General features: G+C 49.8%; 1 protein-coding gene across 3 annotated transcripts in view; it reads right to left on the bottom strand.

The window, feature by feature from the left end:
- Positions 1–27,312, bottom strand: part of SETD3 (SET domain containing 3, actin histidine methyltransferase) — a 76,878-nt gene that overhangs the window by 27,321 nt on the left and 22,245 nt on the right. For all 3 annotated transcript variants that reach the window (XM_040256964.1, XM_040256966.1, XM_040256965.1), the window contains exons 5-6: positions 26,194–26,266; positions 25,636–25,892 (exon numbers count right to left, since the gene is read on the bottom strand). In XM_040256964.1, coding sequence (XP_040112898.1) covers positions 25,636–25,892; positions 26,194–26,266 — 330 coding nt within the window. The remainder of the gene's footprint in view (positions 1–25,635; positions 25,893–26,193; positions 26,267–27,312) is intronic.

Genomic DNA, 27,312 nt, shown 5'->3' with positions numbered 1-27,312 from the left:
CATGAATCTGGTCTCTGAGCAGGAAGGTAGGAAGCGTCCTGGGCAGAGAGCATCGGCAGGCCGGCTGACGAGGAGGGGCCGAGGTGTGCTGGGTGGAAAAGCACGCGCAGAGCAGCAGTGGGTGGGGGGGCGAGGGCCCTGCAGGGGTGGGTCAGGGCCCAGGGCACTGGCTCTGCAGCAGCCTCCACCATCGCTCAGCGGCCTCACCCACGACAGGAAGACAGTGCCCACACCCCGAGGTTTGCTGGTACTTGAGGAGGCATCAGTAAGTTAGTATCCTTCCAGGGGGAGGGACTTCATTTTCGTAGACGTTGGTAAATTAACAGAAATGACGAAGGTCTTCTTGGAGCTGCTTTTTAATATTTTTTAAATATTTCGGCCACACCACACAGTGCCCCAACCAGGGACTGAACCAGACCGCAGCAGTGACACTGCTGAATTCTAACCAGTGGGCCACCAGGAGCTCAGAGAAAGTCTTCTTCAGGGAAAGCAATTTACCAAAGGATGGATCAAAATGGAGCCAAGGAAACAGTATGGGGAAGGGGCTGGTAGTTTGTGAATCTGATCAAAACCATAGGTCCGAGGTGGGAAGACCTCAGCCACCAGCAGTAAGAACTGCATCCCCGAGGAGCAGAGACCTGCCACCGATGGGAGGCTGGGACACGGACCCCACCCCAGTCTCCCTCAGAGGAGAGCACACGCTGGCTGCACACTGAGAGACGCCTGGGATGGAGGACCCAGAGAGGCCATGCCTGGATGCCCACACCAACCATGAGGGGATAAATGTGCACTGTTTTAAGTCTTTAAGAAACACACAAACAAAAAAATATGGGCCTGGGAGAGCTTCTCAAGGAAGTTCACACAAGCACATACATGCCTTTTGAGTCAGGATGGGCTGGGACCTGCTGTAGTAACAAGCGTCCTCAGTAAATGCGCACACCTTTCTGCCTTTTAGGAAAGAGGAAGTGACCGTATTTACCAGGAAAAAGGAAGAAGATGCACAGAACAGGGAGTAAGTGACAGAACAAGGACAGGGGCATCTGGCTGCCGAGAGCACAGGCAGGAGGGCGGTCTAGACGAGGAGCGAAAGGAAGAGAAAGGAGGGGTGAAGCTCCGGGGGCTCTGAGGAGAACAGGGAGGAGCCGCAGAAATGAAAGGCAGCCAGAACACCCCAGCTCACCTCAGACTGGAGGCCGGAGGCTTCGCTCAGAACGAGGGGCATCTGGTCAGCTTACGACCATAATGAGTGTGGCTTCCGGTCCCTTCTGCCCCTATCTGAGCTCAGCGTTCACTCAGTCACCTTAAAACTAATACTCTATTTCAATCCTAAACTTACAGCTTTTGCAGACATCTAAGCTCTTTGAAACATATGCTATGTACTCTGAACAAAGACACTGGCTAGTTAAGATGTGATAAACAGTTGCTTCTACACTGGCAGTCTCAAACAGAATCAAGTCCAATATAGAAACCCATCTGAGTCTCTTTAATTTCCAAAGTTCCTCATGAAAATCAGGCATTCTGAAGGCCTCCATAAGGCCCATCTTATATGCTTATAGATTTATTTTGGTCTCTTCAATTCCATACACCTGTTTTGTTCTGTAAAACAGATGAAAACTGTGACGCATAAAGGGGATTGTAAGATACTCTGGACAGGCTCCAACAGCAGGCTCTCTGCTATTCCAGAGTCCTACAGTCCAGGGTGCTGCTCTCTGGGCACAACATCCAGGCCTCAGCCCAGACCCACCTATCCCGAGAGCGGGGTGCAGGAAGCACTGTTTTTAACAAGTCTGCAGGTGACTTACGCTCACTTGAGTTGGATCCAGGAACTGGGTGTATTGCCAGCTGCCACCAAGGAGGAGACAGTAAGGATCTCTGCTATCTGATCAAGCCCTCCCCATGCCTCGCATGTACATATGTGCACACAGATGAACAGAGGCAGAATGCAGTCTGGGAGAAGCTACATTTCACACTAAGGTTTCTGGCCCCATCTGTGTCCAGATCTGCCCACTTGAGGCTCCAGGTCATTGAAACTCTGCCAAATAGAACATATAAAACCTTAACCTTCCCCCTTAAGCTGCTGTGTATTTTTTTATTATATGTATGTATGGTTTCCAATTTTAAAAATAATTCCACTTAAAAAAAAAAAAAAGTCAAAAAGGCCTCTGACACCAAGGCCAAAGACTCAGCCACATTACTTTTTCCTCTAACGCAATCTTAAGGATCTCTAACGTGACTCTTCTGGCCACATGACTTTTTCTTGGGATCCCTAATAATAACCGATCATCAAAATGTACTCAACATACATTTATCAGGTGCCAAACATCAGGCTAGGAGCAGTGGAAACAAAATTGAACAAAGTTGTTCTCATCCCTTTCGATGTTGAAAATGACCCCATTAAAGAAATTAGTGAAATTAAACAGGTAAGTCATTAATGAACAATTAAACTCTGAATCTGCTGAGCAGTGAAGACGGGGGTAAATGCGGTGCAGCCTGGCTCACACGTCTTGTTCTCTCCCGAAGCAGGCCCTCCGTGCCAACCATCCCTCGCCTAGCTTCACAGCGCGGAGGACTACAAGCCCTGCGTCGGGGACTCATCACACCAGCTTTCAGAGGCCCGGTCAGCCCGTGCAGAAAAGGGTCTGACTGAGGCAGACACTGAATTTCATTACTATCCAAATCAACTCTACAGTAATAATAAAATAATTAACGTTCATTGAGTATCTACTATGTGCCAAGCACATAAAATATCCTAGGCATTTTACAGCTTAACAAACTTAAACCTCGCAGGTTTAAGGTTGGTACCTGTAAGGTTGGTACCGCCATCACCCCCAATTTACAGACAAGGAACGACGCCCCAGAAGAAACGAGCCCCAGGTCACCTGGCAAGGAAGGGGAGGGTCCTTCCAAATCCCACTCACCTAATTTCACGTGCTGCCTCAGTATAAACACAACACAGATCACAAACAAGTGGTGGACCCACAAGCAAATGGGTGTGTGTTAGTTGCTCAGTCATGTCTGACTCTTTTTGACCACATGGTCTGTCCATGGATTTCTCCAGGCAAGAATACTGAAGTGGGTTGCCACGCCCTCCTCCAGGGGATCTTCCCAACCCCGGGGTCCAACCGGGGTCTCCTACACTACCAGCAGATTCCTTACCATCTGAGCCACCAGGGAAGCCCTTGACGAATGGGGGCCCCTCCCATTTCTGTGAGGACCTGCGCTTCCCACAGAGCTCTTCACTCCTCAGTCAGTCCTCCAGGACCCACACGGGACAGCAGCCAGTGCCTCCCCTACCAGAGTGGGAAGCTGAGCCACCCCTGGGCCACTTACAGGCAGAGCTGTGACTCAGACCCAGGTGTTGATTCCAAACTGGCACCTCTCTGGCGCACACTAGCCACACATACGGAGAAAAGGGGGAACCAGTGTTGCCCTAAAAGAGCAACATTATAGTATTTTTAAGGATTTTAAAGCAAGATCTAAGTATCTAACCCTAAAACCCCTAGATCCCCTTGCCAGGGTCAGTTTCAACAGCAAGCAGTTACCCGTCCACAACATATGCTAGATAAAGTGATTTCTTTTCCCCATCTGACTGTTCAATGGCCACAAATTCTTATATATAATTAGATTTTAAAGAATATCATGAATGTACTGGACACGAGCGTTAAACACAGGGGAACGCTCTCACAACAACCTTTTTGTCCTTGCCGTCCTCCTGAACAGCTGTCCACATGGGTTAAGGGCACCACTTGCAAAGTTAGGTTCTCCTCCTAGCAATCCTAAAATGTCACAGCCTATTTTACTAAGATCTGAATATTTAAGTGGTCAGTTTTGTGGAAGATCTGACAAGTAGAAATCCCACTGAACTACAATGGAAAAACTAAACAATTCCCTGTCTGGCAAATTCTAATCATGAAGCTTATCTGCAGAGAACCAGGTCAGTGAAAGTCGCTAAGGCATGTCCAGCTCTTGGCGACCCCATGGCCTATACAGTCCATGGAATACTCCAGGCCAGAATACTGAAGTGGGTAGCCTTCTCTTCTCCAGGGGATCTTCCCAACCCAGGGATCAAACTCAGGTCTCCCGCCCTGCAATCAGATTCTCTACCAGTTGAGCCACCAGGGAAGCCCCTCAAAGAATCTGGTAACAGTGTGGTAAAGACAGCACACTTGAGAGTCAGTTTATTTGTGAGTTGCCTCTTTTGTGTGGGTGTTTTCATTACAGTTGTAACCTGGAAGTTAAAAAACCACAGAAACAAAAACTCTATCAAGTGTTGGAAAAGGAAAAAACCCTTCAGTTTCTCCACGTGCCAGACATGCACTTCGTGCTCCAAACACTGGCCTTTAGACCACCAAACGCCGAGACTTCAGTTCTGTACGTGAAAACGTTCCATGTACGGTTCCTGACAATGAGCTGAATTTTGTTTTAAATAAAAGGCTGGGGGCCCAGATGCGCAAGAATCAAGATCTCTCTCAATTTCTTCTCATCCCATACACCTGGGTTACAGAGAGATGGATCACAGACTTAACTGCTAAAGGTAAGGCGGGAAAACTTCCAGAAGCAAACATACAAGAACACCCTGATGGTCCTGGCCAGGCCAGGCTCTCCCCAGCTCAGCACTCCCGACGCTACGGGCCAGATGAGTCTTTGTTGGGAATGTCCCGTGTGCTGAATGCTTGGCCGCCTCCCAGGCCCTGTTGTGGGAGTCAAAAAGGTCTCTCTCCCCGAGGGAAGGCTGCTCTTGGTGGAGAGCCCCTAGGCTTGGCAAGGAACTTGTTACAAGGACACGAAGAATACTACCTTAAAAATAAGATAAGACTGATAAATCAGGCTTCATTAAAATTAAGAACTTCTATTCATCCAGTGATATCATTAGGAAGGCGACTAGGCGAGCCACAGACTGGGAAGAGACAGTCAAAACATGTCTTGTAAAAGGCACATATCCAGAAGAAATGGAGAAGGAAATGGCAATCTACTCCAGGAGTCTTGCCTGGAGAATTCCAGGACAGAGGAGCCCAGTGGGCTACAGCCCAAGGGGCGGCAAGAGTCAGACGGGACGGAGCAACTAACATCATCATCATACAGAAGAAAACGCCAAATCAGTAACACAAACAACGGGAGGGGCGGGGCTGGGAATTACTGCTTAACATTTACAGTTTCTGTTCATGATGAGGAAAAGATTTTGACAGAGGTGACGGCTGCACGTTAGGAATGTAATTACTGCCACTGAATTGTATGCTTAAAAATGGTCAAACTGACAAATTTTATGTTACATGTATTTTGCCATAATTTGAAAGCTTAGTAACATAATATAGTACTCCGCTCACAAAATACACCCTGGATTTTGATGATTCATTATAAAAAATGTAAAATATACCATAAGTCACTTACACTGATTATATTTTTAAAAGATAATCTTTTGGCTATATTGGGTTAAATAAAATATATTATTATAATTTTAAGTGAGTAAGATTGCTATGGGCACTTCCCTAAGGAAGGTGTCCAACTAATTAATAAGCAGGTGAGACCACACTCAGCACCACTGGTTACTGGCAACGGAAGCCAGGACCACGAGGAGACAGACACACGTGCACCGGACGCCCCGAGGCCCAGGGCTGGGAGGGAGCTGAGCAACCAGGACGCTCACGCACCGTTCCCGCCACCAGCTGGGTTCAGCTGCTTCAGAAAATGGTCTGTCGGTGTCTACTGAGGCTGGGTGGTCACATACATGACCGGCCCACACCCCTGTTAAGTCTTCTTCCAAGAAAACCCAGAAGAAAGGAATGTGTATGTCCACAAGGAGATATATACAGGATTATGTACAGCAGCTTTGTTTACAACAGCCAAACAGCAGGAACCGAAATGTCCATCCATGAGAGAACGGATAAATGCGCTGCAGTGGATTCACACGCCGAAGAACTGTGCCGCAGCAACAGAACACTGACCCACTGCCACACCCAGCGACACAGCCGGTGCTCACGGGCGCCGCCCCCGCACAAGAAGGCGGTGGGGGGGAGCCCCACTGCACAAGCCTCGTGACAGGAGGCTGGTGAAAAGGAGCCCTGCAGGGTCACCTGTGGAAAAGGGGCGGCGGGGCACAAAGGAGGCTGGGAGCTTCCCGGGATGGAAGAGATGCTCCATGTCTTGATTCCGGTTCAGGTAACCAGTGTAAAGACGAATCTGTACCTGCTACCTGTGTGCTTTATGTGTGTAAATTAAATCTCAATTTAAGCAGTCAGCAGAACATTTCCCAAACTGTTCATCTTTATCACATGATGAGTGTTACTCACATGAGTGACTAGAGGGCTGTTTCCTTTATTTTTTCTACTATATATTTATTCTATTAACATTGACCACTTTAAATAACTCACACTCAAAAGCCTGTTCATTATATATGAAATAATTCATCAATATGCATCATTTTTACCTTTTTCGATTACTCACCATGTATAATGTCTGGGGAGACTAAAGATAAACTTACTTTAAAAATAGTTTTTAATGTTCAATGTTTGGGAGTGATTATTGACCTTTACTGTCTTTACAGTACAGCCATATTTTTATGTGATACACTCTTAAACCACTCAAATCTTCCCTGCCTCTAGGTTTTTGTCTAGAATTTTGGTAACCGACCCTGTACCAACCAGCGGACGCGTCCACGGCCATAACCTGTCACCTGCGTGCCCTGCTGCCGTTCAGCTTCTCCCCACTTGTCTCACTTCCCCCAGGAGACTTAGGAGAGAACAGCGAGCCCCCTGCACCCACCAGGCTGTGACGGGAGCGGCCACTCCACGCTCCTCTGAACTGGGAGGAACCAGGGCTGGCCACGCAGCTCACTTCACACCTCATCTGAGATCCGCCTCTTTAGAACCCCCAAGGGGCAGTGACAGGCAGCTTCTCCTTTAGAAACAGGCATTTGTAACATGCTCTATTACCTAAGAACAGCTTCCCTTCACTCCTCACCTGGCCTTACCCGCCTGCGGGGGGCACAGGGCAGGCTCCCCTTCTCAGCAACAGAGACTGAGGCAGCATGAGAGCGGTGCCATATGTGCCCCCGACAACTGCGAGCTACTGCTGGAAACAGGCCTCCAGGGCTTGAGGTCCGCTCACCAGTCCTCCCAGCGTGCCCTCTGCCCTCCCAGTGATTCCTGTCCAGTCCCATCCTTCTAGTGTGGCCGACAGCTTCGTGAATCAAGAGAGGCTTAGTCTACACAGGGAGTCTCCGTGGCTGTTCATCACCCAGAAATGGAACCGGCATGCCTCCCAGGTCCACAGTCCCGACAGGTGTGTGGGCGGGACAGGCCCAGGAAGGCAGCCTGACGCCACTCGTCACCTCTCCGACTACATGCAAGGCACTCCTCTGTGGGACACCAGGGTGAGTGAGTGCCTTGCTGAGATGAAGCATCTTCTTTAAAATAAAAAGCAGAACAGTCAGTGAAGCCGGCTTGGGATGACTCTTTCTCAGGGCAGGTCTGACTTGGCCCACGGCTATGTTCTCATGTGCTTTTCATTCCCAGAGCAGCCTGTCCAGGAAGCTGATGCCACCCACACACTAAAGGAAACCCAGAATGGCATCCAAACGTGCCGACCCTGCGGGCGGTCCCCACCTCCTCTTGGCCTCACCCAGGAGCTCTCTCTCTTCCCCGGGAACTGGGCCCCGGGCTCTTGCTGCACACCAGCACTCTCTGCTCTGAGCGCCCGACGGACACTGGCCAAGCCCTGCCTCTGAGGAGCTTGCACTTCCAGAGGACTCGGGGGCACACATGCACTCCGGAAGCATTTCTACTGCTTCCGGTGAAATGCAAACCAGATGGCTGGGCTGTGAGCACCCGCACGTGTCGATGGAGTGAGCGACTGGCTCCCTAGGGTACAAGGTGAGTATGGCACCAGAGACGGAGAAGGGAGCTCAGATTCAGGCGGGAATCTAAGGCCTCATGTACCAATCTCCAGGGGCAAGTTTAAGTCCTGAAACAGATGGACCAGCAAAGAGGCTTCCGTTTCCTCATCTGTCAAATGGGAGCAGCAGCCAGAAACAGCAGGGCAGTGCTGAGGGCTCAGCATGCACCCCGCAAGAGCCGCCACCTGGCTACCCCGCCCGCCAGCCTTCCTCCCCACCCCTCCCTCCACCCCTGCCCCACACACCAGGCCAGCCCAGCCCCTCCCCTCCTAAGCAAATCGGCAGCCCGCCCCCTCTCGGAAGCCTCTCCGGAACCCCAGGCCTGCTGCTGCTGCTGCCCTCACCTCTGGGCAGTGGCCCCCCAGCCCCGCTCTCCTCTCCAGGGATGGGCTTGACCCTCTGCTAGAGGGAGCACCCTGAGACCAGAGACCCCGTCTGTAGCCAAGCACCCGCCAGGGCCCCTCTCACATCAGTGATGCTGGGTAGTGGGGGAAAGGCCTGGATGCACTGGGACCTCTGCGTGACGTGTGACGTGTGTGTGTGAAAGAGAGAGAGAGACCGATCCTTCCCAGGGGCTCTTTCTTGGTTTGGGCATACTCCTCCTGGGTCCTCCATCCACCCCGGCCCAACACTGCGCTCACTGAGGAGGCTTCACTGGCGTCTATGCGGCTGTGACTCAAACAGCTTCTGTGACTACACCGCCCGTGGTCAGTGGTGCGGCAGTGTGCAGACACAGCAGCCGTGTCTAGGCAGTCCCCCCAGCTAGCCTACTGGCCTGCTAACGGGGAGCTGCTGTCCAACGGGGAGCTGCTGTCCTGGTTTGAGAAACCATGGCTACTAACTCCCATTAGACTGATGACCTCTAAGCCAATGGTAACAGTTGATGTCAACACCATCAAATAAAAATTTAAAAAAAAATAGGCTTGTTAATTTTAAAGGACTTCACACCATTTAAAGGAAAAAATGAGACTGACACAAAGATTTTAGAACTCATTAGAGACAGCCTTGAAATCACTGATATATTTAAATTGAAAGCTGCCCATCTGACAGCCCTTCCTTCAGACGAGCTACTGTGCACCTGTCACTGCGGTTAAGGCTGAGTGAGCACTTCCATTAAAACCTTCACCTTCGCATGCTTATCATTTCACAATAAAGATTTGCTCCAGGCTTGACTTTTGCATACAAAAGATTTCTGCTTGAAATATATATTCCAAAGTATAAAACAAACCTGTCTGGACTGAAAACTCAGATACAAGGATTACTTTCAGTGTCTTGGGTTCAAATAAGTTAGAATAAGCTAGAAATTTAGGATCAAAAGTTTCCTTTCTAAACCATACAGATTAGAAATACAGGAAGGGTGGGGAAATCAGTTTAGGAACAAGGGGAACATAATAAACTTAAAACCATTTTATTCCAGAAACTGCAAGGCCATCCTACACTCTCTCTCTCTCCCAAACTCTCCTCAGCCAGTTTGTCACCAGATACTGTCAATTCGACCTTTAAATCCGTCTCAAATTCCTCAGGCTAACTGGTCTTCTGACCTCCTTGCTGCGAGGTTATCTGTAAGCAAGCAAACAAATCCAGGCAATGTGACCACTCTGCTGCCTGGGGCTCCCTATGACATGAAGGGCACAATCCCCATGGCCTGCTCAAGGCCTCCATGGTCTCCCTCCCTCCCAGCTCCTGGCAACAGGCCTTCTGCCTGTTTATGTCCACTCCTGGAGCCTTCTTTTTTGATATCACTGAAACATGCTCAAATCTGGCTTCTGGTGAATTATGTTAACAGGAGGCTATGTTTTAAAAGCACATTTTAACCCCTGATGTCAGCTGTGAGACAGGGTTGGATGGGACTGTGGAAACTGAGGCGCCTGAGCAGGTGTCATAAAACGCAACCGTGGAGGCCACAGCTATTCCATTCCACACTGGCCTGAGCCACAGAGGCTGCAGGCATTCCAGGGAGGCGCCCGGACCCACCTTCGGGGAGCTGGTCCCTACGGCACACCCCTGCACGACCTCCCTCAACTCCGCAGCCACGGCCTCAGCAGGCCACGCTGCCTCCCATCCTCAGAACATGTCCTGCCGCCCCCGACGCCACCCCATAGCTGACGGCATTTCCCTCCCTCGGCCAGACCACTCTGCCCTTCAAGCCCCAACTCAGGTACCACCTGATTGCCCCCAGGGGCTCGGACAGCAGTCATGGCCTCAGTTTACCATTTTTGCTCTTCAATGTTTCCTGCTGGGTGTCTTCCTCCTCTCTCTTTCAACTCCCACCAGGCAAGGGCCTCAGAGGACTTTTCTATCTCCCCAGAGCACCCAGCACTGACTGGGAGGAGAAGCCAGCATTCAGAAAAACACCATCATTATTAGAAGATATTTTAAATAGGTAGTTATTTGATTTTCAAAAAATTATAATGAATACTATTGTAATTTTTTCCTGATGAGGCTGAATGTAAATAAAAATACAGTTTCCATCTATGTTTTCAATGACTAATATTTAGGACTCACTTCTTCTCTTAAGCTGAAAGAATAAAATTGATTCGTGAAAGGACAAAATAACTCAAGTTGTAACACGTGACAAAGCTTAAGGACTAAAGAACACAGGTGGGCCTAAAAGTAACAGCTCTCCAAAAATATAATTCAGGCTCAAACTGTCGATAATCGCAGGGCGTTTTGCCACAGCTGTATGCGAGGTGGAAACACCCGGTAATTTTCAGGAGGAAACAGCCGGGAAGAGGGTCAGGAGGGATGCCCGTGGCCTCAGACAGCCACACAGCAGCACGCAGAGGCGGGGCAGCTCACTGGAGCCACATGAGGAGGGGACACCAGGCCCCGCGCAGTCAGGGAGCCCTGGCTAGAGCGGACAGGACACAGCAGCAGGAGGAGAGCTGGTGGGAAGTGAAGAATGGCCCCCAGGGCCCCTACAGGGAACTCTGACTCGGAGCCACAGAACCTGGTCGTGGGCACCAGGTGAGAATGAAAGAACAGTAAGCCGACAGTGCAGTGAAGTACATTTCACATCACCTCATCTTTTGGAAAATACAGACTATCGTTTTTAACAGAGGAAAATACAGTTGCCCAAGAGAGTATGCATCAGTCATGTGGACAGCGGTGAAAGCACGCCTGCTAAAAGCAGAGGACCTGATAAATTCCCCCCTCACTGCGTGGCTCGTGTCTTGGAAGACAGACCCGGGCACACACGTCCAGGGCCGCTGCGTGCACAACGAGGCCTTGCTCTTGGACTCAGGCAGCCCTCATCAATGTGGCTCCTCTGAGGGCCCATCAGGCTTAGCACCCTGACACGGACCTCTGCACAAACTGGAAATGGCTAACTGCAGCTCTGCGGGGACACAGCTTGGGAAGTGGGGGACGGGCTGGATTTTGGCCACTCACCTCCCATGAGGCCCTGGCCATGTGAGAGTCATGTGGAAAACTTACGGCTGATCGGTTCCCCCACAGAACAAACTCTGCCCAAGCTCTGCGGGTCCCACAGTGTCACTCTGGGCCTGGAAAGCTGGGTCCCTCCAGAGGAGGATACAGATAGCAGGCTAATACATCAATCTTACAAAAGCCTGCTGTGAAGGTGGATTTTGCACGTCAATTTGGCTGAGCCACATGCCCAAATGTTTAGTCAAGCATGATTCTGACGTTCCTGTGAAGCTGCTCTTGGAGGCACTTACCATCTAAGCTGGTGGACTCTAAGTAAAGCAGACTGGCCACCCTAGTGTGGGGGGTGGGGGTGGGGGGGTGGCCCAGCCAGTCAACTGAAGGCCTGAACGGAACAAAAGCCTGACCTCACTCAAGCAAGAGTGAAGTGTGCAGCAGACGACCTTTGCATTTGAACTGAAACAGTTCTTTCCTGGGTCTTCAGCCTGCTGGCCTATCCTGTGAATTTTGGACTTGCCAGCCTCCAAAATCATGAGAGCCAATTCCTTAAAATAAACTCCTTCTATATAAACAGCTATGGTTTTTCCAGTAGTCATGTGTGGATGTGAGAGCTAGACCATAAAGAAGGCTGAGCGCCAAAGATTCGATGCCTTTCGAGAAGACTCTTGAGAGTCCCTTAGACTGCAAGGAGATCAAACCACTCAATCCTAAAGGAAATCAATCGTGAATATCCATTGGAAGGACTGATGCTGAAGCTCCAAACTTTGACTACCTGATGCTAAGAACCAACTCATTAAAAAAGACCCTGATGCTGGGAAAGACTGAAGGCAGGAGAAGGGGAGGACAGAGGGCAAGATGGTTGGATGGCATCACCGACTCAATGGACATGAGTCTGAGTAGGCTCTGGGAGTTGGTAAAAGACAGGGAAGCCTGGCATGCTACGGTCCATGGGGTTACAGAGTCGGATGCGGCTGAGCGACCGAACAATACACATCCATAGAGCCTACAGGTTCTGTTTCTCTGAAGAGTCCTACCTAACACACTAACATAGTAGATGAGGAAGGCCTACTTGAGAGAAAGGAGAGCCACACTCAGACTGCAATGTTGTAGCTGAAACCAGAAGGCTGAGAAGGAAGCAGTCACTCAAAGACCAGGGCGGAGCCCCCGCAGAGAGGCAGATGGCAAAGCCCTTTCGGCTACTGGCCAAGAGGCTGGGCAACACCAGGGAACTCATGACAGCCAGAGGGGGCAGACAGCAGTGATGGGGAGGAGGGGACCCAAGAATGCACCTGAAGTGGGTGGGAGCGGCCACCTCGGCAGCCCTGCCCTTTGGGCATTCCCAAGTATAATGGTACCAGCGGCATGACACAATTCAGGTTATGAAAAGATCTCACTGGTTCTACTCAGACCTAGACAGGAGAGGTCAAAAGTGCAGAAACCCCCTGGAAGGGAGGACGGTGTCTGTCATCACTAGAAGGAAAATGAATTCCTAAGAAAGAAGAAATGACAGCAATAAAGTCCCCAGCCATCTTAACAAGTCCAAACTGTTCCAGATTGAAAATAAAAACAAACAAGAAAATAACCGACTTGAACACTGAAAGAACCTGGAAATGTGACCGCAAAGTCATTGCTGGTGATCTCTTACAAACCACGGACAATTTTAGAAAGCGGTCTAAACACAAGAAACAAGCAAAGCTCCCTATAAAAAAGAAGAGAAGTAAGCCAGGGAACACAGAAGTCTGCTCCTGATACCTTGCAGGTTCCTGCTGCTGCTGCTGCTGCTAAGTCGCTTCAGTCGTGTCCGACTCTGTGTGATCCCATAGACGGCAGCCTACCAGGCTCCGCCGTCCCTGGGATTCTCCAGGCAAGAACAATGGAGTGGGTTGCCATTTCCTTCTCCAATGCATGAAAGTGAAAAGTGAAAGGGAAGTCGCTCAGTCGTGTCCGACCCTCAGCGACCCCATGGACTGCAGCCCACCAGGCTCCTCCGTGCATGGGATTTTCCAGGCAAGCGTACCGGAGTGGGGTGCCACTGCCTTCTCCGTGCAGGTTCCTAAGGAGCCAAGAAATAGACGACCAAGCAACAGGTGGCCCGAGTTCTGGGACTCTGAGTTGGGTGGGGAGGGCGGTAGCGTGCAGAGAGCAGGGCCTCTGGGGTCTGAGCCGAGCCGAGACCCAGCCTGGCTACCGCCCACCCGAGAGGCCTGGCAGGCCTGTCCTTCAGGAGTAAAGCGGAACCGTGCCTCTCACTGGCTGTGACAGAGGAAACAAACTAAGGCAGTGTCTGACCAGCTCTGCTCAATGCTGTTGCCTGCGGTTTCGGCTACTGGCTGGTGGCTTTACTCAATCAATAAACAACTGAGCCCCGGAGATGTGTTAGGTGCCTTCCAGCTGAAGATGAAACAGCACGTGCCTGCAGTGCGCTGACACTGTGGCTGGGCAGACAGACAGATGAATGGAGAAATACACACGACGCTGTCAGGTTCCGACACGCGCTGGGAGGAACAGTCGGCAAAGCTGAGGGCAGAGAGCAGTGGGGGTCCATCTCTGAGGTCACCTTCTCCAACCACCACTGCTCCCTGTTGAAAGCGACAAAAAACAAAAAGTCCTCCTCAACCTCTCAGCTGAATGGACTCTTCCTTCTCTGAACTTCCATGTTTATTTTTTCAATCTATGCCCCTAAAGATCATTTTTAGACCTTTCTTTGATGTGGCCCATTTTTAAAGTCTTTATTGAATTTTGTTACAATATTTCTTCCATATGCTTTCTATTTGTGTTTTTTGGTGTTTTGGCCACTAGCTGTGTGGGATCTGAGCTCCCTGACCAGAGATCCACCCTGCAGCGGAAGGGGAAGTCTCAACCACCAGACCACTAGGGAGGCCCAAATATCACTCTCTACTGGACTGATTACAGAGGGACAGCAAGCAAGCTCCTGACTAACTCTGTAAGCCACTGGCTCCAAGAAGGTGCACCTTTCAGAGAGGTGTTTGAAGGCCTCCGCCGGAGGGCAGCGGGGGAAGATGGGGAGAGGAGAAGTCATGGCAGAAGGCGAAATCTTTCACTCTAAAAGTCAGGAAACAGCTCTGAACGATGGTTCTAGGGAGGCAGATTTTGCCTCTGTACAAGGACTGGCCTTCTAAGTGGTCCTCATGCTGCAAAGGGCTACCTTGTAGGCTTGAACCCTGAGTGGCCCGACAAAGATCAGAGGGTGGCCTTGGGGCGGGCAGGGACCAGCAGTGTGTGCCTGTGGGCTGGCTCCTGGGTGCTGGGCCTACAGGGTGCCTCCTTCTCTGTTCTATACGACATGGCCAGCAGGTGCCCGTATTTCCTTTCTACAGATACGGGACGCAGACTCCAACCTAACCTGCGCAGATGCACCCAGCAGGTGACACACTCAGACTGCAAGGGACTGTTCCTTCCTCTACAGGACACTGACTTCTCTGAAAACTGGCAAGCCAGGTGCAGAAGGCACGGCTCATGTAGAAGCTGCTATTAACAAGACTCTTTGAAAATTATTACATCGCATGGGCCAATCTTCTGGATAATAATTGTAGCAGCAGAAACATGCTGCTGAAGAGTTTCCGTGATGGTAAAAGATGTGGGCCACCTGGTCTAACCCACCAGGGCTAAAACGACGCACCGAATACTCACACAGCATCAGTCCTAGGCAGAGTCAGTGTGCAGAGCAAAAGCAGGAAGCACGCAACCCCAACGGCACCAACAGCAAAGTCCTACCCACACCCCGGCTCTCAGATCCAGGGAGGTCAGGCAGCCTGGACTCTGGGTGTGTCTAACCCATGGCAGGCCCCTCATGGAATAAGGGCAACAGAACACGGGCCTCTCTGACCGCTCTCTGAAGGTCACTATCCTCACTCCGTGCAGGTCTGTGAGTTTACTCAAGCTCACTCTTCCACTGGGTATTAAAGCACAGCGGAGGTGGACAGTCCCAGCTGTGCTCACACATTCAGCTGCTGAGAGGCCCCAGGCTCAACTCGGGTAATAATGACATATTAATAACACAAAAACTGGTGTTACCAAGGTTCCTCTGTTGTCTCCTTCCTTCTGCTGACTCTACTCTAAATGTTCCTCTCCCTGAGAGAAGGTGAGGACGATACACAGAGCGGCCATGGGATGCGGGCGGCCTGAGCCTTAATTTCTTGGGTTGTGTGCAGTTACAAAAGTGGAGCGGTTCTGCAGGGAAGGAAAGGAATGGGGGCGTCAACATCAACCAGCAAGAGTGGCTGCAGATATGCTGCTAGCATGGAAGACTGTTCCTGTAAGGGTGCTTGTCAGAGGTCTCAAAACTAGAAGCAGGTTCCTGCTTTATCAACACACTCAAGATAAAAAATAAAACTCCAAAACCCTATCCCAGAGGGATAGGCAATGTAATCATCAGATACAGATCTCAGGGGGCTTAAGAAGCAGGTTTCAAGAAAGATTTTTTTTGGAGCTTTTGTTTTTAAACTCGTATTTTCCAGAAAGTTCTACTGATCAGACTTGTGGGAAAGACCCGGGACCAGTAAAGTGTGGGCCGGAGGAGGAGACAGGAATTGTAAAGAGGCCAGGTCTGTGGAGGTGAGGGAAGTTGGGAAAAACAGCCTCCAGGGTCAGGCGGATCTGGGTTTCAAACCTGCTCAGCCCATCTCACCTGTAAAAGGGGGTGGTACCCAGCTCTGGGGTAATGAAGCAAACTACCAATGACCTGGGGCTGGGCCTAGGGGTTTCTGCGTAATCTAATTTGATTCTGTCTCAGATTCTTATGGGAAGGCAGTAGTTCCTGGAATAAAAGGTAAGGAAGCTCTCCCAGTGCTAGACACACAGCCAGCTTTGCCAAGCATGATTACCCCTGTGATGGCTCTGCTGGACTTCCATTCCTAACTCTGATCAGCAAAGCTGGAAGCTCTTCTCAAGGGGCCCAGGTGACGAGTACGGGGAGGAAGGCTGCGGTTCACGGAAGGATGGCCAGAGGGAAGCGCCAGCAGGCCAGGTAAGGGCTAGAGACAGCCACACAGCAGCCCAGAGACCCCAGAGCCTTACCTGGAAAACTCCGACAGGAGAACCCTGAGTGTGGGGCTGCCCAGCGTCTCCCCTTGTACAGACACCACAAACCAGTACCCTCCCTTCACTGCCAGGACGGACTACACGCCACCTACTGCACACAGGCATGGCTTCTGCCACCCAGAACCAAGAACACAGAGAAAAGGCACTGCACTTCCTGAGGCTGCAGAAACAAAAACCGGAAGAAACACCACGATTCCCAGAAGGTGAAGTCTGTATCTCTTTGAATTGTTATAATTTTATACAAAACAAGTAAACAACTAAAAACACAGATTACGATTTTTTTAAATGTCTTTATCTGCAGCCCGAGTTTATAAAAATGGTGAAAATTAGACACATGTTTAGGATGAACAATCTACAAAGCCAGAAACCTTAAATGAGGGCATGGTAAGGACAACACTCGTTCATTTAATACAGATTAACACTGCTCAAGGCCAGCTATCAGGAGCAAGCAAGGACATGGTCCACAGCATCTCAGCGAGATAGCCAGGGGCTCTAACAAGATCACAGAGGCCCTGGAAACCCTCCAGAGGATACACAAGCCTGGAGTGATTCTCCTAAGTTCCAGTGTTTCCACAATTTTTCTAACATTAAAAGCCAAGCTGGTAAGGATAAGGGGGGGAAAAAGGAGAAAGAGAGAGAAGACCACCACTAGTCCCAGAGAGGGGAGAGCTGGCCGCCTGTGGCTTCCTCTGCAAGTGACCCTCTCCCGCCGCTGCAAACAGTGGGGCTGAGGCAGGAAAGGGCTCCTCTGGGAATGGAAGGACTCCAGCAGGCACCTGTGCAGGTCCAAGGGACAGCCCAGCTTTCTGCGAAATGAGAGCCCCAAAGGGAGACGAAATAAGACTGCTCTGCCCTTAAACTCGGAGAAGGCAGTGGCACCCCACTCCAGTACTCTTGCCTGGAAAATCCCATGGATGCAGAAGCCTGGTAGGCTGCAGTGTGTGGGGTCGCTAAGGGTCGGACACGACTGAGCGACTTCACTTTCATGCATTGGAGAAGGAAATGGCAACCCACTCCAGTGTTCTTGCCTTGAGAATCCCAGGGATGGGGGAGCCTGCTGGGCTGCTGTCTATGGGGTCGCACAGAGTCAAACACGACGGGTGACTGTCAGGACCAAAGCCCTAAGGAGGGGCCCAGGGAGGGTCACCCTAGCGGGTGGCTCTGTCCCCACGAAGCATCTTCAGTAGTGACCTCAGGTCCCTGCAGCGTGCTCGGGAGCCACTCCCATCCCCGGAATGGCCAGGGCCCTGGGGCACCCGGCACAGAGCACCACTCCCAGTTCGGGAAGAGGCCCTGCTGCCTCTGGGTGCAGCTTGAGACTGGAAGGCGTCATGTTCTCCCCTACATCCTGCGTCTCCACCGAGGCCATGACCACAGAACCCGGGTTCACCTCGATACCCCGAGCCCCTGAAGCGCCTCCTCTCACCCCCGCCGTCGCCCCTGCCTCACCTCTGCGGCACTCCACACCCCCGCCCTCCATCAGAAGTCATGACGCTGTCAGAAAGTAGGCTGAGAACCAGAGCGCCGCATAAAGGCACGGGCTTCGAGGAGGAAACTCAAGTGGACCCCAGGGCAGGAGCGGGGTGTCCAGGAGGCGGTGCCCACGGCCAGGTTTTCAACTTTGTATTACGTTTGCAACTTTTTTGTAAGCCAAGAAAATCATTTCAAAATAAAAAGTTCCAGAAAAGTCTTTGTACTCCCAGGGACATTCGTCCGTTTCCCAGGTGTGGTGCCTCACACTGGAGATCTCAATAAACAGCAGATGAATGACTCAACAACCAGGAGGATACAATGGGTGAAAACGGAAAGAAAAGGGCATGAACCCAAGGGCAGGAGGAGAGGGCGGGCGGGTTTGCCCAGGAGGGAGGACCCGGACACAGGCTTCCAGGTGGAGAGGAGAGGCCGACACAGGGAGAAGCTGGCTACAGAGACTCCTCAAGTGCTGCTGACCCGCAGCCTCAGGGACGACCCGGAATAAACCCACGCATAAACTGGGGGGTGCCCGCCACCACCTCTGCCACCAGCAGAGGTCAAGTTCTGTGAACACGCACGCATGTCCTCCCCTGTGGTGCCGCTCGGGCACACGCATTCACACGTGTATGCCAAACAGCACTCGACACTCACACACATCACCCGCAGGAGTCAAGATGTTGGATCTTTCAAGTCTGTGGAGGCCCAGGGACTTGACTCAAGGCCGCTGCTCAGTCCTGAAGGCCTCGGCACAATCAGATCTCGCTATGCAGACGCGAGCCTCACAGACACAGGGGCAAACCCACCTCCGATAACGCACATCTGCACGTCCCACGTGGCTCCGCCAGGGCGAGGACAGCGGTGAGGGGCAGGGCTGCGCCCGGGGCTCAACCGCGTTCCGCAGGCTGCAGAGACTGCAGTGCTACTGGCCGCGGGCTCTGGGGCAGCCTCTTTTCCACAGGCGGAGAGGCCGGCTGCCTGGGTCCCTCGCCACCAAGGGCCTGCGGCAGGGAAGCTGCCTGTCTGGGACGACGACCACCATCACACAGCCTCCCCGTATCCCACAGCATGAGGCCAGTAAGGAGGAAGCCCACTGCCACAGACACACACCGTGAAACATTAAAATTCACAGCACTCAGCACACAAGTGAGCTTCCCCTCAACATCCCTCCCCTTGCATCTCTCAGATTCAACCAGCGCAAAGGAGGAAACCCAAGGAAGGTGGACAAATCACGCATGTGATGAGATCAACCGGAAACAGTACTGTTATAGATACATCTCTATGCTGTGAAACCCCGAACACGTGAACTTACTTAAAACAGCATCCTGTTCCAACTCAACAGCATGGGAAAAGGTGCACGTTCCAAGCACACTCTCAACCTTGGGACAGGCTGGCGGGCCCCACCCAGGGCCTGGCCCACCATGCAGGATCTAGTCATTTCTTTTTCACTGACATGGGCGAGACACATTTGGACCATTATTCATCTATGTTGAGTCAATATAGGATTTTCCTCCCTTTCTCACGATCATACTGCTTCAAAATTGGGTTTAAACTAAATCCTGCTTTTTATTCCCAGTGATTTTTGTCACAAAACTACTCATAGATTTCCATGCAAAAGTCCCAACTTGGAGCCCAACTTTGGAATGCCCTGGCCCGTCAGGTTATTTTTATTGGTTAAAGCTCTGCAGCAGTTTCAAAGGCCAAGTTCTGCCTCCACCACTGATCGTCTCTTCTTTCCTGGCCCCTCCTTCACAGACAGACAGAAATCCTACCACCAAGCAGGTTCTCAATCCCCACGAGCCTTTTCCAGCACTTGGCTGAGCCACAATTTCTAACTTTAGCTTCCTGAGTCTGGGTGTGGACATTTCTCAACGATGAAGCTGCAGCATAATGTTTCACCAGCAGGTGTTAGATCTTAACACAGGTATGCAAGAGAAAGTCCCTGAGTTTGAGGCCCTGGTTACATACTATCACCTTTGAGCCCCTAAAAGACACCCTGTACACTGCACATCTCAAGAAGAATACGATGTAGGTATAATGTAAAAACCCTGAAAAACTGTAAAGCCCAAGCCCTACTGCACAGGTGAGGCCAACAGAGGCCTGGAAAGGCTTTTGAACCAACTCTGGGAAGCAAGCTAAAGACAGAAAGTAACCTGAACTTGCAAACAGCCGCACTGAGAAACCCTTGACCAAAGAGAGACACTGGGAGGCAAGAACACATGAAATTATCCCCCTAGGTCTGAGGCAATAACAAGCAGGGAGAGAGAGACATAAAAACAAAGAATGCAGAGCAGCAGAGAACTGTAGCAGAGGAATTTGCACTTGCTAGACATTACGCTAGTGCTAGCTTTCTTTCAGAGCAAACGAGCTGAAAGCTGAAGCGAGAGGGTGATGGACACTTCTCCGGACTCCTCTCCAGGGAGCTGGGATCACCACCAGACATGCTGACCCGGCATGCCTGCGTCACACCGGTGGCGCCCCGGGAGGCCGCGGCCGGCACACCTTCCAGCCAGAGGTCAGCTCAGAAGACAAAGAACGGGCTTTAGTTCAGATGCAGAGCTTAGGACAGGTCCCAGAAAATGACTTTAAATTGCAAGTCATAACAGAAAACTGTTCTGGAATTTCAGTCCCCAAATGGTAGGCCAGGGTTTGTCACTACAGCACACAGGCGTGTTTCTCCGGCAACAGAGTGCCCGAGACCCTGAAAGGGGTTTACAGGGCAGGTCTCCACACTGAAAATGTTAACTGCGGGCTGCTGTAATCCTGCCCTTACCCCTGGGGGATAATTCATCGCTGAAGTAATCTGTGTGCATTCAAATAACCAGGGGCCAAAACCCAATATCCAAGCCTGGGAAAGCATACAGTGAGAATATACGAGTTAACAGCCCCACCAAGGTAACAGTCCTGTTCACTCTTAATGATTACTGAAGACTTCTATAAGCAGCGAGAACATCCTGAAACTAGACAAACAGCGAGACTCCAAAGACGATTTTTAAAAAGATAACTCTTGCTTACACCTGTTTTTGAAATTAGTAAAAATAGGTAGCAGAAGAGATGATCACAGATTGAAATACATCAGAATGAACTTTCATAGCAGATTTCTCCTCCTGCTGGATCCTGGGGGTGCGCAGTGGTGTGCAGGGTCATGGGAGAACAGTGCTAGTTCCTACAAAGCCAATCTACCTTGACAGTAAGTCACCTCACACAATTTTCAAACTTCAGCAAACAAACAACTGCATGCATTTTTAATATTTAAGGGGCTTCCCTGGTAGCTCAGATGGTAAAGAATCTGCCTGCAATGTGGGAGGCCCAAGTTCAATTCCTGGGTCAGGACGATCCCCTGAGAAGGTAATGACTACCCACTCCAGTATTCTTGCCTGGAGAATCCCATGGACAGAAGAGCCTGGCGGGCTACAGTTCATGGGGTCACAGAGAGTCAGGCACAACTGAGTGACTAATATTTAATATTTAAAAACATGAGATTAAAAAAACCCAACAATAAAAACAAAAGCATGAGGTATGGAAGCAATTTCAAGTTTGTAAAGAGTCACTTGGGAGGACTTCCCTGGTAGTCCAGTGGTTAAGAATCTGCCTTGCCAATTCAGGGGCCGTGGGTCTGAGCTCTGCTCTGGGAAGATCCCTCACGCCGCAGGGCAACGAAACCCATGCGCCCCAGTGGCCATGCTTCCCAACAAGAGGAGCCACCACAATGAGAAGCCTACACACTGTAACCAGAGAGAAGCCCTTGCTCACCGCAACTAGAGGAAGTCTACACACAGCAACAAACACCCAACACAGCCATAAATTAATTAATTTTTTTTTAAAGTCACTTGGCTCTAGGCCTAATTCCTGCAAGGACACGCTTTATTATCCACACCCAGTAGGGATTTTAGTAGGAAAGTTAAACACTAACGTGAGGTACTGTAGGATGAAGGAGGTGCAACTTAAACAATGAAACACAAAACAGGAATGGACGAGCGCTTCCATGACAAGTTCTGCCGGATGGAGCGCCTCACACAGGTTAACTCTCTTTGCCCACTCAGCCACTGGGACACAGATGCTGTATTAGCCCATTTACAGAAAAGCAATCAGAAGCTCCGAGACTTGCCCAGAATGAAGCTTTGGGGATTGGAGCCCTGGCAGGCCAGCTCCAGAGGACACCCTCTCCATTACCCGGCAGGGGTGGCGTCAACTGCCATCTCCGTCGTGTTTCACACCCATAGGCACCGTGGCCCTGGACTCCGCTGAGGGCTTTGCCGAACAACCCAACCTGTGCTGACGATAATTATACTGCAAAGTGGTCTTCTACTTTCCCAGATTAGGGGGCAAACATAGAGGAGCAGGCTAAAGCAACTAATGCTGAACCACGTTTAATTTAGCTAACGAATATATTTATTAGGATTTCTCTGCTCTTCCCCAGTAGCATATTGGATACCTACCAACCGTGGGCAGGGTGGGGAGGAGGGGGGCGGGGGCGGGGGCGGGCGGGAGATTTGGACCACAAAGAAGGCAGAGCACCAAAGAGTTGATGCTTTCGAACTGTGGTGCTGGAGAAGACTCTTGAGAATCCACTGGACAGCAAAAAGATCAAACTAGTCAATCCTAAAAGAAATCAACCCTGAATATTCACTGGAAGGAGGACTGAAGCTGAAGCTCCAATACTTTGGCTACCTGATAAGAGCCAACTGACTGGAAAAGACCCTGATGCTGGGAAAGATCAAAGGCAAAAGGAGAAGGGCGTGACAGAGGATGAGACTGTTGGATGGCATCACCAAGTCAATGGACATGAGTTTGAGCCAACTCTGAGAGACAGAGAAGGACAGGGAAGTCTGGTGTGCTGCAGTCCATGGGGTTGCAAGGAGTCGGATGCGACTGAGCAACTAAACAACAGAAGTCTGGACTTCAATTCAGGTCTGTCACCACAGAGCTTAAGTTTTTTCTGTGCAACCTCTCTCGCTGGCAGATCATCTCACTGCTGCTTCGACCCTTCTTGAGACCACCCTAGTGAGGACAGCCCCGTTTGGGGCACGTGGTCCTTCCCGTCCGTCGGTCCACTGCCCTCTTCCTGACTGAACTCTCACAGCTCATGTGGAGCAGTGATGGCAGTCCACCAAACAGAGTTCACTTTCAAAATGCGATTACAAGGGTCTCATCTTGACTCCCTAACAACTCAAACATCTCCAAACCTAGTTATAGACTTGTAAATGTTTAAAAAGAAGTGATGTTTGTTAAATGACAGCAACAGAAAAGCACTTCAAACATACTCCCCCAGCCACAGCCAGCAGCTAATGCCGGGGGGGTGGGGGGCAGGGCTGGCAGTAGCCCAGGAAGACTTTCCGGCCTACCAGCCACCCACACCAGTCAGACCCTAGGTGTACAATCACTAGGGATTCTGGAATCACACTGGTGTCTGAGGTGCTGTGCTCACTGCATAAACACAAAGCAGGGTTCTCCGCCTCCACACTACGGACATCTGCACGGGCCGACTCCTCGTTCGGGGCTGCCCTGTACGTCACAGGGAAGTTCAGCAGCAGGGCCCCCCCCACCCCCACAATCCACCCCGCCAAACCTAACAACCAAAATCATCACCACACACTCTCTCAAGGACAAATGCCCTTTGACCGCCCAGCTGAGAAGCACTGGTGTAGAACAGAGGAACCTGTTATATGGGCACAAATACCCTTTGCTCTCTCTTCAGTTTGATACTTTTGACAGTCAGGAAAAACATGGTTTTATCTCACCATAAATATTTTTAAACCTTATAATTCTGTAATGTTTTTTCTTGTTACCTTTTGACCCCCTTCGTCCTTTTCAAAATCATGACCATTATTTTTCAAATACTCAAGACTGACTTAATTATGCAAAAAAGCCAACATTTGTCTGATGATTATAATTTCACATTTGATATATCCTGGTTCATGAATATTAGCTAAATTTTTCAATAAAAAGGAATAATAAATAAAGGAAATCCCATGGACAGAGGAGCCTGGCGGGCTACAGTCCTGGGGGTCGCAAAAGAGTCAGACACAACTTGACGACTGAACAACAATGACAATAAGGAACAGTGATAAATAGATCCATTAATGCTTAAAGAGTGTGGGTTTTCTTTTTAAGGATATTTGGATTCATTATAATTTATACAAACTGTTCTTGTTATGTAAGAATTTTATTATTCTTAGAAAACCCTCTAAATTAAAGTTTATTTCTAGAATGTTCTCTACTTCCGTGAGATATTCACAATAAATACAACTTACTACCTAGACTGCAGTATAATTCAGTCACCTCAGCATCACCTAAGGGGGTTTATTTCAGAGGGTTGTTAAGAGAGTATTTTAGTGACTCAGTCTTTAAAAATCTCATTGCCTAAGCAAAACTGCACTACTTCATTAAGACTGAAATCAACAGACCGGTGAGCCCGATGAGAACCCAGGGATCATTCTGCCAAGCCAGCTGTCAGGAGACCCGGCATAGTTCCAGAATTCCTGACCTGACCGCAGAGGCACTACCTTCCCTCTCAGGGCAAGCCGCTGGCACTCACCATCTAACCGCCCCGACGTGAGAAACACATTCATGGAAAGAGTTAGTTTCCAGGTTGCTGCCTAATGATAAGACATGACAGAGGCTTAGACCTGCCAGGGTCAGCTTCACATTTAATCACTAAGACACACGAATAAGAACTAGGAACAAAAGCACAACCCTTTCAGGTCATGAAGAACCACATCAAACTTCAGACTGCAGGATGGTAGGTGCAAAGTAACTGAATAACCAAAATTTTGATTTGGCTCCATCAGTATTTTTTCAAGTCAAGCACACTTGAAGTAAACAATGTATAGATACTGTATGATAATTCCTAACAACTTCCTGAAGTTTAAAGTTTAGAAAAGCAGAGATTTCTACTTGAAGGTAAGAGTCATACAGTTTTTTTTATATATCTCAAGTATCTGACCCACTGAAGGATGTAACTTTTGAGTGCAATATTCCTGTGCAGTAAGCATGCTGAATAGACAAACATTTGTTTCCTGTCACAATGAAATGAGATCACACTTTCTTGCAGATGAAACACAGCAGAGACAGACCCTACAGGAACAACCATATCAAGCGTAATTCAGGTTATCAAATTGCCCAAAGGAAAGAACAGGGAGCAGCTCATCTTTCACTGGCCACTTGTGAGGCACAGAAGCCCAGGAGCTGATTTGTGGGCAAATGAGAAACAGGGCGCATCAGGAAGCAGAGGCCCCACCCCTTCGCAGCTCCAAGGGAGCCAGGACGCTGGACCCCCATCTGAGTGCCGATCAACTTGAACGGAAAGCAGACGCTGGGATGCTGGCTGAACCGCTGCAACACAGCAAGGAGCAGCCAGGTGAAAGCAAACACTCGACACCACACAGAGACTTCTGCGTGACACTTCCACTCAGAACTACTTCCAATTAATACAATACAGCGCACACTTGGAAAAACATAAAGAAATCAACTGTCAGTACTTTACTACTAATGTATATATGAAGAATCCATAAAGGGACTTTCATTTTCTTGGAAGATTTAGACTTGGAGCATCTTCTTGTATCAGACAGACTTGAGCGACTTCTAACATTCCAAGGTTATCTTCTGTCTCCAGAACAACGTCATGACTTTCATGAGATGGGAGTAACCGCTGCTTGTTTTCACAGTGGGCACCGAGGCAATCAGATGTATTCCAACCACATTTCCGTGACATTCGGTAAAAACAGAAACATGCCCTCCATGCCTCTTCCCTTAGAAAGCAAAACGCTTCAGGGCAGCACTCAAGCACTCAGTTCCCCTCCTCCCCGACACTGCCAGCACCTGCTCACCTGGATGACCTTGTAGAAGTAGGCGTACTGCCGTGCCGTGTTCTTGTACTGGCTAAAGACGTCGTGTATGGCCTGTGTGGACTGCAGGTAGCGAACCTCATCCTCCTCGAAGTAGAGGGGGGTGTCGTACTCGCTGGGGAGGGTCTGAATGTAGGGCTGCCAGAACGAGTTAGGGTCGGCCCGCTCACACAGCAGATGGAAGGCCAGTGTGATGTTTCCCATGGCTTGAAGAATCCGGTCTTGAGAATACAAGGGCCCTGAATTAACCCAGAAGTTAACAGGATTAGTGCCACAAACTGCTTTACAAAGTGTTCATTTCAAAAGATACATCAAAGTTACAGAAGCAACCTGAGAGCCTCATAACATTTAAAGTGCTCCATTCTTTTGCCATTCTTCATCTAAGTCAGATTACGAGCGTGGAAAACACTTCATGGGGACTGTAGGAAATATCTCACTAGTTGAGAAAACAACCAAAGATGGTCCTTAGCCCCACAAAATGAAATTTTATATATTTTTATCATTTTTGCTCTCCTTTCAACAAACAGAAATTATTCTCACCCAACACTGAATTTTTAGCAGATTCAACAGTCATTAGTAATTTTCGTGGAACCCATAAAAATAATTCTTCTGCCTAGGAGGAAAAAATAAGAAGACAATAATTACCAAAACATGTTACAATTGTCAGTCCAACCACATCCATGGTCAGAAATCCAGTCACAAGGAAACACAACTTAAAAGTTGCCAACTGGCATTTCATTTCTAATTATCAAACATACTTCTAAATGTAAATATTTGTATTATAGTTTAATGAGTATAGGCATGATCTTGAATCCTGCATCCAAAGAAATGGAGAAGAAAATGGCAACCCACTCCGATATTCTTGCCTGGAGAATCCCATGGACAGAGGAGCCTGGAGGGCCACAATCCATGGGGTCAAAAAGGGTCAGGCAAGACTGAGCGACTAAACAACAACATCCAAAGAAAAACTAAAGATACTGAGAAGAAAATGAAAACAGCGGCTTTCAGCTTGACTGTGAAGCGAACAATGTGGGCTAGGGCACAGGGTGCTTATTTACTCTTCTTTTCTTAGGATTCATCTGTTTCTGGCTGTGCTGGGTCTTCGTTACTGTGTGGGCTTCTCCCTAGCTGCCGTGCGCGGCTTCCCACCGCTGCGGAACGCAGGCCTGGGGCGGCAGGCCTCAGGAGCTGCCGCACAGTTGGGCCCAGGAGTGGCGATGTGCAGCCTCTAGAGAGCTGGCTCAGTGGTTGCAGCACATGGGCTTAGCTGCGGCACGTGGGATCTTCCTGGACCAGGAGTTGAACCAGTGTCCCTTACATTGAAAGGAGGATTAACCACCCTGTTTATTCACTCTGCTATACTTAAATTAATTCTAAAAACAAAACAAAATCCTACCTCCCACAAAAAGCCTAACCTGCCAGTGTGAATCACTGCTGAGTTTTTGAGGCCAGAGTAACCTTCCTCTACATGCTTGCCCTCAAAGCACAGTTAGCAGAGTTACCAGTGAGAGCACACGCCCATAAGACACATTTTGGTTACCAATTTTTTCCAACAGCATTACCTCACTGTCTTGGCAACATGAAGGCTTGGGTTCAGGCAGTCCTGCGTGCCTGTCTATACCGCCTAAAGCGGGTTCAGGCAGTCCTGCGTGCGTGTCT

This window comes from Oryx dammah, unplaced genomic scaffold (assembly GCF_014754425.2).
Source record: "Oryx dammah isolate SB20612 unplaced genomic scaffold, SCBI_Odam_1.1 HiC_scaffold_16, whole genome shotgun sequence".
Taxonomy (NCBI): domain Eukaryota; kingdom Metazoa; phylum Chordata; class Mammalia; order Artiodactyla; family Bovidae; genus Oryx; species Oryx dammah.
The sequence above is the reverse complement of the archived record's forward strand: the minus strand, read 5'-3'. Positions and strand labels throughout refer to the sequence as shown.